This window comes from Hyperoodon ampullatus (genome assembly GCF_949752795.1).
Source record: "Hyperoodon ampullatus genome assembly, chromosome: 8".
Taxonomy (NCBI): domain Eukaryota; kingdom Metazoa; phylum Chordata; class Mammalia; order Artiodactyla; family Ziphiidae; genus Hyperoodon; species Hyperoodon ampullatus.
In genome coordinates, this window is record NC_136921.1 from 30811433 (window position 1) to 30832232 (window position 20800).

The 20800-nt window shown below is 35.8% G+C and overlaps 1 protein-coding gene across 1 annotated transcript; it reads right to left on the bottom strand.

Annotated features, from left to right (window-relative positions):
* Nucleotides 1-1972: 1972 nt before the first annotated feature.
* ZDBF2 (zinc finger DBF-type containing 2) lies at nt 1973-20009 on the bottom strand (the record flags this gene model as incomplete). Its single annotated transcript, XM_079710800.1, has 3 exons — nt 1973-9101; nt 15322-15449; nt 19950-20009. 3 exons carry the CDS (start codon nt 20007-20009, stop codon nt 1973-1975), a joined length of 7317 nt encoding a protein of 2438 aa, XP_079566926.1.
* Between the last annotated feature and the right edge of the window lie 791 nt (nt 20010-20800).

Consider the following 20800-nt stretch of genomic DNA (forward strand, 5'->3'; position numbering starts at 1 on the left):
GACTATTTTGTACTTTAAATAATTCAGATATAAACCTTTTCCTCTAAAAAAAAAATGGTACTTAGAAGTTTCCAATGTGAAAAAGGTAGCAATTTTTTTCAACTTCAAGTTTTTATCACTTGAATTATAAGAACTATTCTCTGTGCACGATGTAATCACAATAGATATGATACATCATAACTACATGGTGCATTTTTTCCGTATGATCTCTTGCTTTTAAACTGACACTAAAAGATGGTAGAATGCCTACCAACAATACTCAAGGGAAGTATGTGTCTACTTCACAAGGAAAAAAGACACCAATACTCACAAATAGAATATTTTTATGAATTAGCTGCTTGTTTACTTCCTAATCAGTAGGACAGTTTTCTTTCTAAATTCAAATTGGAGGATTATTTTAAACTAGTGGTTTACAGATATTTTAAGAAAGGAAATTAAAATATTTGTATATGAGGCAAAGTTGAAGTTGCTTTGCAACTAAAAATATAAACATTTGTCCATTTTTTTCAATATAATTACTGTTTTAAATTTAGAAGTACAGAAATTACAACATAACACCATAACATACCCACAGGTTAAATAATGGCCACTGAAATAAAACTACACTTAGAAACCAACTGTTACACTATACTTAACTCTAAGATAACGAATTTTTATCTCTGAAATAATGGTACACTGATCTAGTTTCAATAAAATATGGTTTATACAATGTAGTAGCTGAAATTCATGTTTCCCTTTAACATCAATGATAGACAAGGATCCAGGATCCTTGGCTTAACAGGATAATTATCTGTACCAGTTCAATCAGTATCCCTGAATAAAGGATGTAAAGATTTTCTGAGTACCTCAGACCTAAACTGCATATCTTGACATTTTTATGTGAACTATCAAAATCAGTTAGCAAATTGAAGGAAAGCCAAACCAATGCACAAATACAGTTTTTCACTTGCAAAATGGGCCACCACTTATCAGTTTTATTAGATCTTTTGAATTATTAAGATTATAACTTATTAATAACAATTAATGGTCTGCCCAAATTACTGAACCAGTCATTTCAGTTCAAGCTATTAAGAAAGGATATGGAAACACCTAAAATATTTTTAAGAGATAAGGCCATAAGATAACTGGATTTTCACATTAAACCACCGACCCTTCAGGTGGAGGGGGAAAAAGATGGTAGAAAAGCATAATCACACTGGCAAGATCATTTTCCCCTTAAGGTCTAATAATGCTAAAGAAAAACCTACAGAGATTGCATGTACGCATGTGTCCAAATGAGGAAAGTTAGATACCTGCAGATCCAGTTTAAATGAAGGAAGAGTTTGTGTTATGTATGTAAAATCACCAGGCAGTTTTTAAAACTGGATTAAAGTTTATGAAATCTCATTCTCTGGAATGCTTTTAAAAGAAAGATAAATTATATTCTGTGTGTGATTATTTAGGTTAATCCCACTCAAAAGCTGAGATAATCTATTAGAGTTTCTTCTTTTTAATTATCCAGTTAGAATATGATATTGACAATGCCACTCTGAAACACACAGAAAATAACTAAATATTCACTTGTTCCAATTTTTAAAAAGTAAAAGCATTTTATGTTTGCCACATCCATTCTTGCAATAATATAACCTGCTGACATGAGAGACACGATCATAAAAAATAAATAAGAGGGACATGATTTGAGGGAGAAAGTTGTATATACTGTGCTAAATTATGTGATATAAATTAAGATGAAGCTCTTCCACAGCAAATGGACAAAGGAAGTTTTTTAATTTTAAAAAAAAGGACCCTAAACACTAACTTTAAATTAATATAAAAGTTCTGAAAAATAAGTCTATAGCAAAATAGTCGAAGGTGCATTTTTTTCACCAAAGTTAGGAAAGCTATGTACACTAGGTACTAAATATATTTTCAATTGAAGTACTGAATCCTCAACTAGCCCTTAATAGAAACACCTCTAGTTTACCTCATTACCTCACAATTTGTCAGAGAGCCGTGTCCTCATTCTATCAGAACATGGTATACCAGAATACAAACTTCTCAAAGCATATGTTCTAACAGGTCTAGAAGGCTTTCTTTGTTGTCTTCTAGGGCGTTTTTTATTACCATTCTTCTTACTTCCTGCAACGGCAGAAGAGCCCCGCACAGGTTGCTTGGGAGAAGAGCTTGCTATAGCTCTTGACTGCTCTTCAGCTCCAGCTGATGGAACCGAGGCATTTGAAAGAATTTTAGCTGGTCTCTTTGCCTTCTTTAACCTACTGACATCAGATTTTTTCTTCTTAAGATGCATCCTAACAAAAGTGCTCCTGGACCGATATTTGTGACGTAAAAAAACAGAGTATTTTGGAATATACTTTTTAATTATATCACTTAGTTTGGTCTGAATCCAAATCGACCGTTTTTCTGAAGCAATTCTGGTTTTTTGCTGGGGAATAACTGGTCTAGAACCTTCTTTGGGAAAACCTGGCTTATTATTAGTTGTCACCTTCCTTCTCTGAATTTTCCTTTTACTTTCCAAAAACTTATTTCTAATTGATTTCAGAGAAATTTTAGCAACATCATGATTTAAAAGAGTTGACTGGAAATTACTTTCTTTCGAAACTTCACTAGAATTCAAAATCTTGGATTTTTCCAGAAACACAGATTCATTGGCCTCCTGATGTGCCATTAATTCATGTCCTACTGACACTGTCATAAAAGGTGCCGAAGCAGAGCTTTGTACATAAGTATCATCATCTCCTGCATTAGAATTTAGGTGGCTAAAATGAATTTCCACACAGTTATTCCTGTCAGGCCCTGGTACTTCTATGTTCAAAGAAGGATCAATTACAATCTGCTTATTCAATGGGTCATAACAATTAAAGGAACTCTGGTTAAATTTGTACTGTATGCTAAGATCCCAATTATTTCTACTACCGTGCCTCCTTTTAGAGAAGTTGTTGGATTCACCTTTCTTCAGCTTAATATTTGAAGAAAGAACATAAATTAAGGCATTTGGTTGCAAAGGCTTCAAAACTGTAATACATGATTCAGGAAATTCAACTTTTCCAATTTTTACTTTCTTTCTTGTTTTTCTGTCATTCTGTAAAAGTAAACGCTTCCTTACTGGAGAGTCTTTCTCTTGTCCAGTTATTCTTCTTTTTGTCCCTGGGTGACTTGCGAGATTGGTTTGAGTTCCATGGCTGACTTTTATAGCCTGGCATGGAGAAGCCGCTCGGCATGTTTGTTCAAAATGCTTCTTTGCTGAAGGATAATGGCTAGGTTTATCTAAGGCCACTGAAAAGTCACCAATATCTGAAATACCACCTGCATTATCATCACAATCTGAAAGAACTTGAATTGATGTAGTGTCCTGATTGAGGTCAGTCCAGGTAATCTTTTTTCCTTCATTCGATTTTTTTTTTTTAATTTTCCTGGTCTCACAGTCATCATCAAAGTAACAGTGGAAACGACCTTTCTTAAATTCCTTCACGAGAGCATTAATTTTCACGTCACCTTCTCTCATTATCTGAGACCATGTTTTCCCCACAAATGAAGGAGGGACATGAGGCAAGCCTTCAAGAACTGGTTCATCAGGATCATCTTCTGTGACTTTCTTTGCTTTTTCCAGGTTCTGTATAGAATCAACCATGGGAACAGAGCCTGAATGGGAATTATGGTTTGTTTCTTTTAGGTCAAAAGACATCTTCTCAAATAGGTCTATTTTATTAACAGCTTCTTGAGGCTGGTCATTGTCAGACTGAAGAGAGGGATCACATTGAAAATTCATCCCAGAACCACAAGGTTCACAGCTCATACTTTCTAGATTGGTATGTTTTAACTGCAAAAGGTTTTCTTTATCAGACATTTGATGAATCACCAACTCAGGAGACTCATTACAATCCATTGCAGAAACACTAGATTGACAGTTCTTATCTTTTAGGCCAATATTTTTGACATCTTTCCAAAGGTTGACTCCTTTGTTAGCCTTCTGGCGTTGCTGAGTCACTGGCTGAGAAGTCTCCTCCCGTTCAAAATTTCTTTTAGGACGATTAGATTGACAGCTCTTATCTTCGGGGTCAATATATTTGGCCTTTTTTTTTCCAGGCTCTTGTGACTGGGAAGTCATGGACTGATGAGAGGCATCAATTTGAAAATTTAGTTCAGAAATATAAGGCTCACAGCTTGTCTCTTCCAGAATAATATAGTCTTGCTTCTGGTTTACTACTTTAAAGGTCTTTTTGGAATGGTCTGTCACTGACTGAGGAGAGGCTTCACAAACATATCCTAGTTCAGAATCACAAGAGTCACAGTTCTCATCTTCTGGAACAACACTTTCTGCATTTATACAGCTGATTTCATTGACAGTCATCTGAGGTGAGTCAATCACTGGCTGAAAAGGGACATCAGAATCTGAAATTATTTCACAATCATTATCACTGGTCATCAGGTCCACAAATAGCATCTTCTGAACATCTGTTTCTTTGTCTGACACTTGAAGTTCATTTATCACTATTTGAAGAGGAACATCAGAATCACACATTATTTCAGAATCACTAGGTTCACTGACTCTTTCTTCCATGCCAAGATGCTTTTCCATCTGAAGGTTTACTTCTTTGCAAACCATTTGAGGTTGGTCAACTTCTAACCGAAGATGAACACCAGAATCACATTTTATTTCAGAAACACTAAGTTCACAGTTCTTATGAAGGTCATGATCCTTCTCTTGCAAGTTTATTTCTTTGACAGCCACAGGAGAATGCCCAGCTATGAAGTCAACATCAGAATCATAACTTACTTCAAAATCACCTAGCTTATATCTCTTATCTTCCAGGTAAACATGGTCTTCCTCCCAAAGACCTATTTCTTCAACAGCTTTTTGAAGCTGTCCAGTCACTAACTGAAGGGGATCATCAGAAACAAAACTTATTTCAGGACCACAAGGATCATTGCTCTTATCTTCCAAACTGGCTTGTTGCTCTTCCAATATGTGTGGCTGCTCAACCACTGATTGGAGATGGGCATTTGAAACATAAATGACTTCAGAATCATTGGGTTCATAGCTCTTAGTACCCAGACAAACATGTCCCTCCCTCAGATTTATTTCTGTAATAGCCTCTTGAATTTCATTAGCCACAGACTGAAGAGGTTCGTCAGAAACAAAATTTATTTTTGAATCACTAGGTTTAACAACCTTATCTTGCGAGTCAACATCCTCCTCCCAAAGATTGATCTCCTTAACAACTTTAGTTTGGCCAGCCACTGACTGAAAAAGGACATCAGAATCATAAACAATTTCAAAACACTTAGATTCATCTCTCTTATCTTCCATGTCAACTTCATCCTTCCAAAGGCTTACTTCTTTAACAGTTTCTCTAAGCTGGTTGGCCACTGGCTGAAGGCGGTCATCAGAATCAAAACTTATTTCAGAACCACAAGATTGATTGTGCTTATCCTCTAGCTCAGTATGCTCCTGCTCCAAAATAGTTATCTGAGGATGATCAACTATTGACTGAACCAAGAGATCAGAATTCAAACTCATTTCAGAACCACTATATTGGCTGTTATTATCTTCCAAGTACACATGACCTTCATTCTTGAGGTTTATTCGTTTAACAGCTACTTCAGGTTGATCAGACACAGACAGAAGAGAAACATCAGAATTATATATTAATTTAGAAGCATTAGGTTCATCAACCTTATTCTTCTGGCCCATATCCTCTTCTTTCCACAGGTTTGTTTTTTCAACCACTTCCTGAAATTGTTCAGTCAATGGCTGAAGAGGGTCATCAGAATGAAAAGCTATTTTACCATCACTAGATTCATTGTTTGTATCTTCCAGATCCACATGTTTTTCCTTCAAAAGGGCTAGTCGAGGTTGGTCAATGACTGAATGAAGAGGGGTATCAGTACCCAAATTCTTTTCAAAACCTCTAAGTCCAGTACTTTCATCTTCTGGGTCAACATGGTCCTCCTTTAAAATGGTTATTTGAGGTTTTTCATTCATTGACTGAAGAGGGACATCAGAGTCCAAAATTATTTCAGAACCACTATATTTATCACTCCTGTTCTCTAGAACAACACGTTCTTCTTTCTGAACATCTATTTCTTTACCAGCTATTTGAGGTTCAGTCATTGAATAATCAGAATCTAAATTTATTTCAGAACCACTAAATTTAGCACTTTTACCTTTTAACTTAGCATGCTTTTCTTTTTGAAGCCATAGTTCTTTAACAACTACTTCAGGTTTGTGAATCACTGACTGAAGAGGGATATCGGAATCCAAACTTGTTTCAAAAACACTTAACTCATTACCCTTATCAGCTAAATTTACATGTTCTTCTTTTTGGTTTACTTCTTTAATAGCTATGTCAGGATGATCAGTCACTAAATGAAAAGAAATATCAGACTTCATACTGCTTTCAGAAATAACAGGTACATGACCCTTACTTTCTAAGTGTATAATCTCCTCTTTCAGAAGGTTTCTTTCTTTAATGGGATCTTCAGAACATCCAGTCATTGAACGAAAAACATCAAAACTTAATTCAGAACCACAAGGTTCATTTTCCTTATTTTCTAAGGGTGCCCACTCTTCTTTTTGAGGATTTAGCTTTTTAACAGCTTCTTCTGGATGGTTAATCACTGAGTGAAAAGGGATATAAGAATCCAAACTTATTTCAGAACTGGTGGGTTCATCATCCTTCCTTCCTAAGTGTATATGCTCTTCTTTCTGAATGAATGTTTCTTTAGCAGCTACTTCAGGTTGATAAATCCCTGAATGAAGAGGTATATCAGAATCAAAAGTTATTTCAGAAACACAAGATTCATTACTCTTATTTCCCAGATCAATAGACTCCTCCTCATAAATGGCTACTTGAGATTGGTCAGCTACTGAGTGAAGAGGAATATCAGAATCAAAAGTTATTTTGGAGCTAATTGACTCAAAGCTCTCATCTTCCAGGTTAATGTACTTCTTTCTTATTTCTTCAACATCCAGCTCAGTATACTCAGTAACTGACATAAGAGGAGGATCGGAATCAAAACTCAACTCAGAACTGGAGCACCCATAGCTCTTAACTTCCATATCAACATTTAACGCTTTCAGATTTATTTCACCACAAGCCCCCTGAGGTTGATCATTAGCTGATCGATAAAGAGAAGCATGAGAATCAAAACTTAGATCAGAAATGCTAGATTTAACACTCTTATTCTCCAGGTCAAGAGCTACTTCCTGAGCATTTACTTCTTTAACTGCCACTTGGGATTGGTCAGGCACTAACTTAGCATCTGTTTTCATCAAATGAAAATTCATCTCAGGACCATGAGACCCACAGTTCATATCCACAACGTCATTCTTCTCTTTCAGATGATAGATCTCTTCAACAGCCCTCTGAGGTTCATCAGTCATGGTCTGAAGAGAGACATCACAATCAAGATGTGCTTTAGTACTACTAGGCTTATGATTCTTATCTTTCAGATAGACAAGCCTATCCTCCAGGTTTCTTTCTTTGACAGCCAGTTGAGGACGGTCAACTACTGACTGAAGAGAAACATCACAATCGAAACTTGTTTCAGAACAAGTCGATCCATAGTTCTTATCAACCAAGCTAATGTGAACCTTCTTCCGAAGTTTTGTTTCTGTGACAGCCACTGGGAATTGGTCAACCACTGACTGAGGTGAGAAAACAGAACCAGCACTTATTTCAGAGCTACTAGATCCATAGTTCATATCGACCAAGCCAACGTGTGCCCCCTTGGGAAGGTTTACTTCTTTTTCAGGCTGTTGGGGGTAGTTATCAGTTGACTGAAGTGAGGCATCACAATCAAAATTCATCTCAGAATCACTAGAGTCATAGCTTTCATCAACCAGCCTAATATGCATTGCCTTCTGAACACTTACATCTTTAACAATTACTTGAGTTTGGTTGGAAGTCAACTGAAGGGAGCCATCACACTCAGAGCTTATTTCAGAAACACAAGATTTATTGTTCTTATACTCCAAGTCAGCATGTACTTCCTTTAAGAGGTTTATTTCTTTGGCAGTCACTTTAGATTGGTCCGTCAGTGAATAAAAAGAGGAACTGCCATCAAAACTCATTTCAGAACCTCTTGATTCACAGTTCTTATCTTCTTGGTCAATTTGCTCCTCCTTCCAAAGGTCTGGCACAGCCTCTTCATGGTGATCAGATGATGACTGAAGACAGCCACCAGCAAACTTCATTTCAGAACTCACTGAGATCTTCTGTTCCAAAAAGGCTGACTTGTTAAAGACCAAATGCTTTCCTTCTTGGGTATGATCCATATTAGGAAAGAATTTCTCATGGTGCTTTGGAATGCCATCTTCAAAGTTTCCTTTATTAGAAGGCATGTCAGTTTTATTCAGGTTGACTGCTGGATTTACTGTAAATCTGGAAAGAGATTCCAATTTTAAGAAGCCTTCAGCACCCACAAATTCATGGACTTTAGAGCCAGTTGACAAAGTTTTACCCTGAGATTTTACATCTTCCTGTATAACCAATTTATCTGAATTTATACATAAAGATTTCCTGTTTGATTCTTTAGGTTTCTGATAAGTTACTGAAGAAGTTTCTGGATGGGATGATAGCATAGGGTTTGTAGAACTCCTGTCTAGCTGTTTAAAGTATTTGTCAACTTTGTTTGGGTCACATTTGTTAACTGAATCCAAATGGGATCCTAGTGGTAACCCAGTAGTGGCATTAGTTGTAACTGGTCTTTCATGAGAACTTTCAGGTAAACAACTAACAGGAGCATTAGAAATCACTGATGAATATATTACGTTTTGTCTATTATTTGTAGCATGACCAATACCAACTGGATTAAATTCTTTCATACGGCTCCCAATTTTATGAATGAACTCCAAGGGCTGCTGCTGTCCTTTCTCCAGTTTTTGAATAACTGATGGTCGAATTGAAACACTCTGTATATATTCCTGAGATTTACTAGGTCTAGAATACAGCTCTTCAACAGGTTCAAAAGCCTTGGAAGACATCTCTTCTCTGACTCCAGTAGCATCCTCAGTCATTATTTCAGGAACAAAATCGTCATTCGGAACCACTCCAGAAGGTGACACAGTAGTCATATGAAGTCTCTCATTTTGCATTGATCTAAAAAGCAAGGGGAAAAAAATCCATAAAAATACTCTAACATCTGTTTAAGATTTTTATTAAATGCATAATAAGTGTTATTTTCTTCCTACCCTGGGCAAGATTCCTAGAAGACAGAGTCTCAAAATAAAATTAATTTTGTAACATTTGGCTAAGAAAAGAAAGGAAGGCAGAATCATAAAATCAAACAAGTTGGAAATCCCAAAAAATTTTCATCTGTATTTGTGTGTGTTTAAAATTAACAACCAGGGCTTCCCTGGTGGCGCAGTGGTTGAGAGTCCGCCTGCCGATGCAGGGGACACTGGTTCGTGTCCGGGTCTGGGAAGATCCCACATGCCGCGGAGCGGCTGGGTCCGTGAGCCATGGCCGCTGAGCCTGTGCTCCGCAACGGGAGAGGCCACAGCAGTGAGAGGCACAAGTACCGCAAAAAAAAAATAAATATATAAATAAAATTAATAACTAAACACAATCCGTATTTCTACTCATTTTAAACTAATTTTACAACAAAAAAAAGCCCTCCAAAAATGTAACCGTTAAAGGTTAAAAACCACTCTTTTATATAACTCTTATGCTAAAAAGGAAAAAATTTTAAACTATCTACAAACAAAATAAATAACTATATATTAAATCTATGAGATGTGATCAAAATCAAAACTTCACACTTTTAAATTTCCCATTAAAATAAGAATTAGTAAACAGAAATTAACTAAATGAGCACCTAATTCAAAAAGACAGAAAAATAACCAAATCCCCCTACCTCAGGAAACTTGAAGATATAAATTAAGAAAAAGAAAGACCAATAAATAGGAAACAAAAATAAAGCAAGAGCTGATTTTCAAGAAGTCTAAAATAATAGAAAAACCAACAATGTCTAGACAAGGGGGGGAAGAGAGATGAAATTTTTTAAAGATGAACTGTATAATGTAGAAAGCTTATAAACATAATTAAGTAATGTGGTATTGGCATGGGATTAAAAACATTCAAGGAAAGAAAATGGTATTCAAAATCCAATATAGAGATATAGAAGTAGATGTAGATACACACACACAAATACAGGAATTTTATGTTACAGGTGATGTTTTATATCAGTGGAGATAATTAGTATATATTTATTTTAAAAATAAGTACTGCTACATACCACTTATAAAAATAAATTCCAAGAAGATTAAAAATATTTAAAAGAAGAGAAAAATGGAATTAAGAAAAAGACATGAAAGGAGCCATAAAGAAAAATTCTCCTTAGATTGTGTCAAAATGTTTCTTTCTATATGGTAAAAAATAACATATAGTTGATAAACACATGACAGATTCTGATATTTAAAATACAAATAACATTTAAAATACAAAGAACTATTATTCATATATATTGCATACAAACCCAAAATATACAAACAATTCAATGGAAAAATAAGCAAAGTATATGAAAAAACAATCCATAGGATAAATATATTTCTAATAACTATATAGCAAGAGAAATTCTACTTTGCTCATAAAGAAATAAAGGTTAATTAAGAGACACTTTTTGGTCTATTATTTTAGGGAGAAAGAAATAGGTTGATTATCGCAATGTTGGCAAGAGTGACAAGAAATAAGCACTGTCATATACTACTGGTGTATATACATATATATACAATTTAAGCAATAAATTATATATAAATTGGTATAGCCTTCCAGGAAATGTCTATCAAGAATTAAAATTTTCTTCTCTAAATGTCTGGTAGAATTCACCTGTGAAGCTGTCTGGTCCTGGACTTCTGTCTGTTGAGAGTTTTTAAATTACTGACTCAATTTCATTACCGGTAATTGGTCTGCTCATATTTTCTATTTCTTCCTGGTTTAGTCTTGGGAGATTGTATTGATACATTTCTACAATTTGACCATTTCTTCTAGGTTGTCAATTTTATTGGCATATAGCTGTTCACAGTAGTCTCTTATGATCCTTTGTATTTCTGTGGTGTTTGTTGTAACTTCTCCTTTTTCATTTCTGATTTTATTGATTTGGGCCCTGTTCCTTTTTTTCTTGATGAGGCTGGCTAAAGGCTTATCAATTTCATTTCTCTTTTCAAAGAACCAGCTTTTAGTTTCATTGATCTTTTCTTATTTTTCTAAGTCTCTATTTCATTTTTTTTATTATACATTTTCTTAATTTTTTTTTTTTTTTGGCTGCGTTGGGTCTTCGTTGCTGCGCACAGGCTTTCTCTAGTTGCGGCAAGTAGGGGTTACTCTTCATTGCAGTGCACAGGCTTCTCATTGCGGTGGCTTCTCTTGTTGCAGAGCACAGGCTCTAGGTGCGCGGGCTTCAGTAGTTGCAGCACGTGGGCTCAGTAGTTGTGGCACGCGGGCCCTAGAGCATGTGGGCTTCAGTAATTGCAGTGCGTGGGCTCAGTAGATGCGGCACGCAGGCTCTATAGCACGGGGCTTCAAAAGTTGTGGTGCGTGGACTCAGTAGTTGTGGCTCGTGGGCTCTAGAGCTCAGGCTCAGTAGTTGTGGCACACAGGCTTAGTTGCTCTACGGCACATGGGATCTTCCTGGACCAGGGATCAAACCCATGTCCCCTGCACTGGCAGGCGGATTCTTAACCACTGCGCCACCAGGGAAGTTCCTATTTCATTTATTTTTGCTCTGATCGGTATCATTTCTTTCCTTCTACTAACTTTGGGTTTTGTTTGTTCTTCTTTCTCTAGTTCCTTTAGGTGTAAGGTTAGGATGGAAAACTTCTAAATCAATCTATGAGGCAACCATCACCCTGATACCAAAACCAGACAAAGATACTACAAAAAAAGAAAATTACAGACCAATAGCACTGATGAATATAGATGCAAAAATCCTCAACAAAATACCAGCAAACAGAATCCAACAACACATTAAAATGATCATACACCATGAACGAGTGGGATTTATCCCAGGGATGCAAGGATTCTTCAATATACTGAAATCAATCAATGTGATACACCATATTAACAAATTGAAGAATAAAAACCATATGATCATCTCAATAGATGCAGAAAAAGCTTTTGACAAAATTCAACATCCATTTATGATAAAATCTCTCCAGAAAGTGGGCATAAAGGGAACATACCTCAACTTAATAAAGGCTATATGTGACAAACCAAAGCTAGCAACATGCTTAACAGGGAAAAGTTGAAAGCATTTCCTCCAAGATCAGGAACAAGACAAGGATGCCCACTCTCACCATTTTTATTCAACATAGTTTTAGAAGTCTTGGCCACAGCAACAAGAGAAGAAAAAGAAATAAAAGAAATCCAAAATGGAAAGGAAGAAGTAAAACTGTCACTATTTGCAGATGACATACTATACATAGAAAATACTAAAGATGCCACCAAAAAAAACTACGAGAGCTCATCAAAGAATTTGATAAAGTTGCAGGATAGAAACTTAATATACAGAAATCTGTTGCATTTCTATACACTAACAATGGACTACCAGAAAGAGAAATTAAGGCAACAACCCCATTTACTATCACATCAAAATGAATGAAATACCGAGGAATACACCTACCTAAGGAGGCAAAAGAACTGTGCTCAGAAAACTATAAAACACTGATGAAAGAAACTGAAGATGGCACAAACAGATGGAAAGATACACTGTGTTCCTGGAAGAATCAATATTGTTAAAATGACCATACTACCCAAGACAATCTACAGATTAACTGCAATCCCTATCTAAATACCAATGGCATTCTTCACAGAACCAGAACAAATAATTTTAAAAGTTGTATGGAAACACAAAAGACCCTGAATAGCCAAAACAATCTTGAGAAAGAAGAACAGAGCTAGAGGAATCACACCTCCTGACTTCAGACTATACTGTCAAGCTACAGTAATCAAAGCAGGATGGTACTGGCACAAAACCAGACACATAGATCAATGGAACAGGACAGAGGGCTCAGAAATAAACCCACGTAGACTTCCCTGGTGGTCCAGTGGTTAAGAACCGGCCTTCCAATGAAAGGGACGTGGGTTTGATCCCTGGTTGGGGAACTAACATCCCACATGCCACGGGGCAACTAAGCCTGCACACCACAACTACTGAGCCCGTGTGCTCTGGAGCCCATGTGCCACAACAAGAGAGAAGCCCACGCACTGCAACGAAAGATCCTGCGTGCTGCAACTAGAACCCATCACAGCCAAATAAATAAATAAATAAAAAGAAATAAACCCATGCATTAATGGTCAATTAATCTATGACAGAGGAAAGAATATACAATGGAGAAAAGACAGTCTCTTCAGTAAGTGATGCTGGGAAAACTGAAAAGCTACATGTAAAAGAATGAACTTAGAATATTCTCTAACACCATGTACAAAGATAAACTCAAAATGGATTAAAAACCTAAATGTAAGACCAGATAATATAAAACTCCTAGAGGAAAACATAGGCAGAACACTCTTTGACATAAACCGCAGCAATATTTTTTTGGATCCATCTCCTAGAGCAATAGAAGCAAAAGCAAAAATTAACAAATGGGACCTAATTAAACTTAAAAGCTTTTGCACAGTAAAGGAGACCATCAACAAAATGAAAAGACATCAGGCATACCCAAATTTAGGAACATCCTACAAAATAACTGGCTAGTACTCTTTTAAAAAGTGTCAAGGTCTTGAAATCAAAGACAGACTGAGGAACTACTCGAGATTAAGGGAAGGTAAGGAAATGTGACAACTCAATGCACTGTGTGGTCCTGGACGGAATCTTGGTCCAAAAAAAGGACATTAGTAACACTACTGACAAAATCTAAGTCAGGTTGTAAATAGTATGGTATCAATGTAATTTCATGGATTTGATCACTGTACTGTGGTTATTTTAGATTTAACATTTGGGGAAGCTAGGTAAAAGTTACACAGGAATTCCTTGTACCAGTTTTGCAGCTAAATTTTTGTAAGCCTGAAATTATTCCAAAATAAAAAGTTAAAAAATAAAAAAATATTTTTTAATGTCCATAAATTTTAGCCCCAAAGTTCAAATTCTAGGAATCTACTCCACAGAAAAAGTTGCATGTACAAATATGTTTGTTGAAGCATTGTTTATATACACTATAAACTGGTAATTTATACTGACCCCAATATAGGCTAATTCCATCTTTCCACCAGCTAAGAAACCACATAATTTTTTTAGCATCTTTATTGGAGTATAATTGCTTTACAATGTTGTGTTAGTTTCTGCTGTATAATGAAGTGAATCAGCTATATGTATACATATATCCCCATATCCCCTTCCTCTTGCATCTCCCTCCCACCCTCCCTATCCCACCCCTCTAGGTGGTCACAAAACACCGAGCTGATCTCCCTGTGCTATGCAGCTGCTTCCCACTAGTTACCTATTTTACATTTGGTAGTGTATGTATGTCCATGCTACTCTCTCACTTCATCCCAGCTTACCCTCCCCCCTCCCCATGTCCTCAAGTTCATTCTCTACGAAAACCACATATTTTTTTTCCTGACTTTTCCCCATTAAAACTTTTTCACCATTTACTAAGTTCTAGGTTAGTGACTTGCAAAGCGTTCAAGAAGTTTATCCTTTTTTCTGCTGCTAGTGCTGAACTCAACTAATTCTGCACAGATGTGCTAATGATCTATTTTGCCTTATCTTGTATAGCTGTCGCTGCAAACTCACCGCAGTACATAATCTGATTTTCTACCAAAGTTCGTCTTTAACATAGGATATTAACTTTTTAAAATGTTATCAAAATATTTATTTTTATTAAAACCAAAATAAATTAATACAAGAGTAAGCTATCAAGATACTGACAAATTATAAAAAGAGCCAATTCTATTTGACAAAATAGCAAATAGTTCCATTCATGTGGAATTAACTTAGTTTTTACCTTAACCACCCTTACTTGGCTACTGTCACCAACTTTCTGGTTACTAATCTTGTAAAAGTTATATTTGCTCCCACCTTTTTACCCTGTTTAATCCTGTGACATCCTTACAAAACACCTTAATGATATATAATTATTTATTGGCCTAAGACTTTTCTTTAGAAAAAGCATAGTGTAGTCCGTAACTTTTAGAGTGAAATTTCTTACCTAAGCTAGGAAAAAATTTTAAATAATTGCAAAGGTAAGTTACTAGATAAAATTTCACATTATATTCCTTGATTCAAAGGTTCACTTTAGGAAGTATTAGAACAATTAACACAAACATTTACTGTAACATATAACTAACTTTATGCTAATATTATTCCACTCAGTTACTTTACCTGCTTTCTTGATAATGATATGGGTGGTGCCTCAGTACATCCTGCAAGAAACGATCCATCAAACTAGTGGTACCCATCCGTTGTCTACTCTGTGTGGTCAAGTATCTGTGCTGATCACTGGATATATGCTATAAAGTAAGAAGAAAATGAATATTTTTAAATGGGTAATACTCATTAGTAGTGAGAGTGTCACTATATAAATTCATTATACACCTAGCAGAAGTATAAATTAATATACCCTTTCTATAAAGCAATTCTAAAATATGCATCTGAAAACCATAAGGGGAGCTCAAATCAATGCAGAATATTAGAGGATGTGGAGCTCACTTCTCCTCACGAACATATCAAAAATACATCTACATGTGGAACAGTTCTCACTGAAAACTAACTGGAAATGGGTAAAAGGACTCCTGTACAACCAAGGCTGGAAGAAAGATACACACATAGGATGGGTAGGAAGGGAAGAAAAGCAAGCAATTAGGTTGGACCTGTGTCCATGGGAGGGGACTCAGAGGAAGAGGAAGATCAGTCACACTATCAGGAGGGTAAACAACCCATACACTTAAAACCATTCTGGGGCTTCCCTGGTGGTGCAGTGGTTGAGAGTCTGCCTGCCGATGCAGGGGACACGGGTTTGTGCCCCGGTCCGGGAAGATCCCACATGCTGCGGAGCGGCTTGGTCTGTGAGCTATGGCCGCTGAGCCTGCGCGTCTGGAGCCTGTGCTCCGCAACGGGAGAGGCCACAACAGTGAGAGGCCCGCGTACCGCAAAAAAAAAAAAAAAAATTCTGTTTTTCACTTTCTGTACAGTATTCAATAAATAACATGAGCTACTCAATTATTATAAAATAGGCTTTGCATAAATGATTTTGCCCAACTGTAGGCTGATGAAGTGTTCTAAGTACTTTTAGGGTAGGCTAGGTAAGCTATGATATTCAATAGGTTAGGTGTGTTAAATGCATTTGCAACCTAAGATATTTTCAAATTACAATCAGGATGTAATCCCATCATAAGTTGAGGAAGATCTGTATCATTTTCCTCTCTGTGGCTTGCCTTTTCACTTTCTTTTGTGTATGTGTGTGCATTTAATTTTTAAATTTTTCTTAAATTTCTCTCAATGTTTATAGTTTTCTGTATGAAAATTTTATACGTATTTTTTATACATATTCCTTAAAAGTTGATGATTTTTGATGCTGTTGTAAATATCTTCTTCAAATCTCATCTTATATGTGGTGTTTATATATAGAAAGACAATTTTTTTATTCTTTTTTTCTAACTATTTTTTATTGAAGTATAGTTAACTTACAATGTTATGTCAGTTTTATGTGTACAGCAAAGTGATTGCTATACATATATATATTTACTCTAAAAAGACAATTTATTTATATGTTGGCCCAAAGGTTTTTAAAAATCACTTATCAATTCTAATAGTTCATCTAAATATCTTTAGGATTTTCTTTGTGCACAATCACACTGTATACAAATAGTAACAGTTTTATTTCTTCTTCTCTAATCTTTATCATTTTCTTTTCTTTTTCTTTCTTTATTTCCCTGACTAGGACCTCTGATAAAATATTGAATATAGTTTAATTCAAGCATCAAGTCTATTTTCACTTAATTTATTACTGATGTAGTTAATTCTTGTTTTTATTTTTAAATCTGTTCTATTATTCTATTCTTGCCTACACAGTGTCCCTATTTCTCTGCTTTCTTATTTTCTTGTGGACTACTTTTTATTATTCCAATTTTATATAGACTACAAAGATCTATATTTTATATAGACTTTTTCCTAGTCTATTAGTGGTAACAGATTATAACATGCAACCCTGACCGATCAAAAGTACTTGTTACTTTTACTCTCTCTCTCTCTCTTTTTTCTTTTTATTTGGCCATGCCTCAGGGCATGTGGGATCTTGTGGGAACTTTGTTCTACTAACCAGGGATCAAACCTGCACCCCCTGCCTTGGAAGCACTGGAAGTGCCGAGTCTTAACCACTGGACCACCAGGGAAGTCCCCACTCTCTTCTTGAACAATGCAAGGTCCTTAGGTATTAGCTCAACTTACTCCCCTTCCAATTTATATGCTACTGTTGCTAATCTCACAAGATATTATTCCTTTACATTGCCCATCTATTTACCTTTCCATTGCTCTTTGTTCCTTCCTGTATCTCTGAGCTTCCAACTGGAATCATTTTCCCTCTACCTGAAAAGCTCTTTTTAGTACTTCCTTTAGTAAGTGTCTGCTGGTGATAAATTCCCTTAATTTTTGTTTCCTGAAAATATTTTATTTCACCTTATTTACTGAGTATAGAATTCTAAGTTGGCAGTTGTTTTCTTTCCTTTGGCTTCCATTATTTCTGTTGAATATTCTGATCAATATTCAGCTAGATCTGGGCCCCATATGTCTTCACTGCCTTAGTAGTTCACCAAAGCTTTGAATCATATATACACATATATAGGTGTGTGTGTATTTTTTTTTCAAGCTTTTATAGTTAGTACAAATTACCTCAGCTATCATCAACAGAATCTTTTTAAAGGTCAGCTTAGTACAGGAGTATCCAAATGTCTAAAAATTATTATTCTAAACCTTAAGCAAAAAAATTATACTGAATGCTTATTGACTAGAACTTGTAGTTAAAGCATAAACATGTTTTATCACTAGCAAAAGTTCAACAAATAATTTTCCATTCAAGTGATGATATAATTTCTCAATCATGAGAGCAATATTGAAGAGAACTTGAGATTTATTATCTGCCTCCTCATGTTTATAACCAGCATTAAAAATTATTTCTTTTTTAAAAAGGCAGAGCTGTAGAAATCACAATAATAAAAACTCTTCCTAGTATGAATTTAAGTGTTTACTATTAGATCATTAAACAAAACAAATGCTACTAAACAGCAGAATTTTTATATATTATAAACTTGTCTTAGATATCATCAAAGATCAAACAGTTTAGCACTAGCAGAAGCTTCATTATATGATTGCTTCACCTATGAGACAATTCCATAGCTGAAGAAAAACTTGAGAATCTTCTAACTTAACAATCCTGGTCAGAAAGCTGCAGCTACTATTAGCATGAATACTTATCTCAAAATCTCCATACTTGATGTTTCACAAACTCTTCCAACAAAAAGAAGAGAAAGGAATACTACTCAACTCATTCTATGAAGCCAGTACTACCCTGATACCAAAACCAAACACATCACAAGGAAAAAAAGCGACAGGTGAGGACTTCCCTGGTGGCACAGTGGTTAAGAATCTGCCTGCCAATGCAGGTGGCATGGGTTCAATCCCTGGTCCAGGAAGATCCCACATGCTGCAGAGGAACTAAGCCCTCACGCCACAGCTACTGAGCCCACATGACACAACTACTGAGCCCGCATGTCACAACTACTGAAGCCCAAGCACCTAGAGCCCGTGCTCTGCAACAAGAGAAGCCACCACAATGAGAAGCCCGTGCACCACAATGAAGAGTAGCCCCCGCTCGCCGCAACTAGAGAAAGCCAGCACGCAGCAATAAAGACCCAACACAGCCAAAGAAAAAAAAAAAAGCTACAGACAATATACCTTACGGATATATATGCAAAAATCTGCAACAAAATACTAGCAAGCCAAATCCAGCAACATATAAAAAGAATTATACACCATGACCAAGTGGAATTTATCCCAGGAATGAAAAATTGGTTTAACATCCAAAACTCAATCAGTATAAATGCTTCAGACTGCACTGCGTCCACCCCTCCCACCTCCGTCAAATTCTTGTGTTGAAGTTCTAACCACTAATGTGGACGTATTTTAAAAAGACAGGGCTTTTAGGATGTAATTAAATCATACCACACACAAAAATTAACTCAAAGTGAATCAAAGACCTAAAAGTGAGAGCTAAACTATAAAACTCTTAGAGGAAAACATAGGCATCAATCTTCATGAACTTGGATTAGGCAATTTTTATGACACCAAAAACACAAGTAACAAAAGAAAATAAGACAAATTCAACTATAGCAAAATTTTAAACTTCTGTGCATCAAAGCATAAAATTCAAAGTCCTTACCTTGTCTTACAATGACTTACAAAATCTAATGCTCTGAATTCTTCACCTGTCACTTAACATCCACCCCCCACCTGACCTCCACTGCAGCCATATTGGCCTCCTGGCTTTTAGTTAGCATGCTAACCACTCTTCTGCCTCAGGGTCTCTATCCTTGCTCTCCTGTCCCTCTAACCAGAAATTCTTCCCCCAAATATAAGCAAGCCTGGCCCCCGCATTTCATTCAAACCTCAACTTAAATGTCACTTCCTTAACCCTACCTGGCCACTCTACCTAAAATTGCACACTCTTCCCTATTTTATTTTCCTCATAACATTTATCACAATCTGACATACTATGTACTAAATTTATATGACTACTTACTTTCTGTCTTACTGCACTAAAGTATAAGCTTCATGAATAAAGGAAACTGATTTTGTTCATGGCCATATCCCTAGAAACGTAAACAGTATCTGCCCATTAGTAGATTCTCAATATGGTCTGTTCAATGAAGGAATAAATGAATTTAATTAAACGTAAAAGAAGGGAAAGTTATGACTAGGTCTTTTGTGGTACAACCATAGTAATAGGATCTTCTCACCTGTTCCAGGTTATTATAGTGCACACAGCAATAGCTGCAATATCCTTGTCTGTTCTGCATATTGAATAACCAAAGTCAGATGGCTATTGTCCTTGAATACTCAAACTGGAAAAAAACAAAAATGGCAAAAGCACAGTAATTCCTTACTACCATGAGGAAAATAGCTATGATAATATCAGAGACCATAAATTCATTCTTGGGTCCTACCCACTCATATTTCTAATAATTGTGAAAACAGACAAGGCTACCATGAGCTACTGAACCAATCAATGAGCCTGGAATAAAATGAGACCTCTGAATCTTCTTTTCTTTTTTAATTGAGGAATAGTTGAGGCACAATGTAAGTTTCAGGTGTACAACACAGTACAATTCACAATTTTTAAAGGGTATATTCCATTTATAGTTATTATAAAATATTGGCCATACTCCCTGTGTTGTACCATATATCCATGTAGCTTATCTATTTTATACATAGTAGTTTGTACCTCTTAATTCCCTACCCTTATCTTGCCCCTCTCCCCCCTGGTAACCACAAGTTTGTTCTCTTTATCTATGAGTCTGTTTCCTTTCTGTTATATTCACTAGTTTATTTCTTAGATTCCACACATACGTGGATATATATGATATCATACAGTATTTGTCTTTCTCTGAGACCTATGCATTTCTAAAAGAGCAGTGTGTTGCCAGTATTTGAAGCCTAGATGACTACATTTTTTATTGATTTTCTAAGTTGTTAAGAGTTATCAGAAAGTGATTCAGTATTGAATACAGTATGCAATTTATAAAGACAAATTACTATTTCTAAGTTGTTACTAGAGTATATTTACTATACTTTAACAAAGCTTATTAAT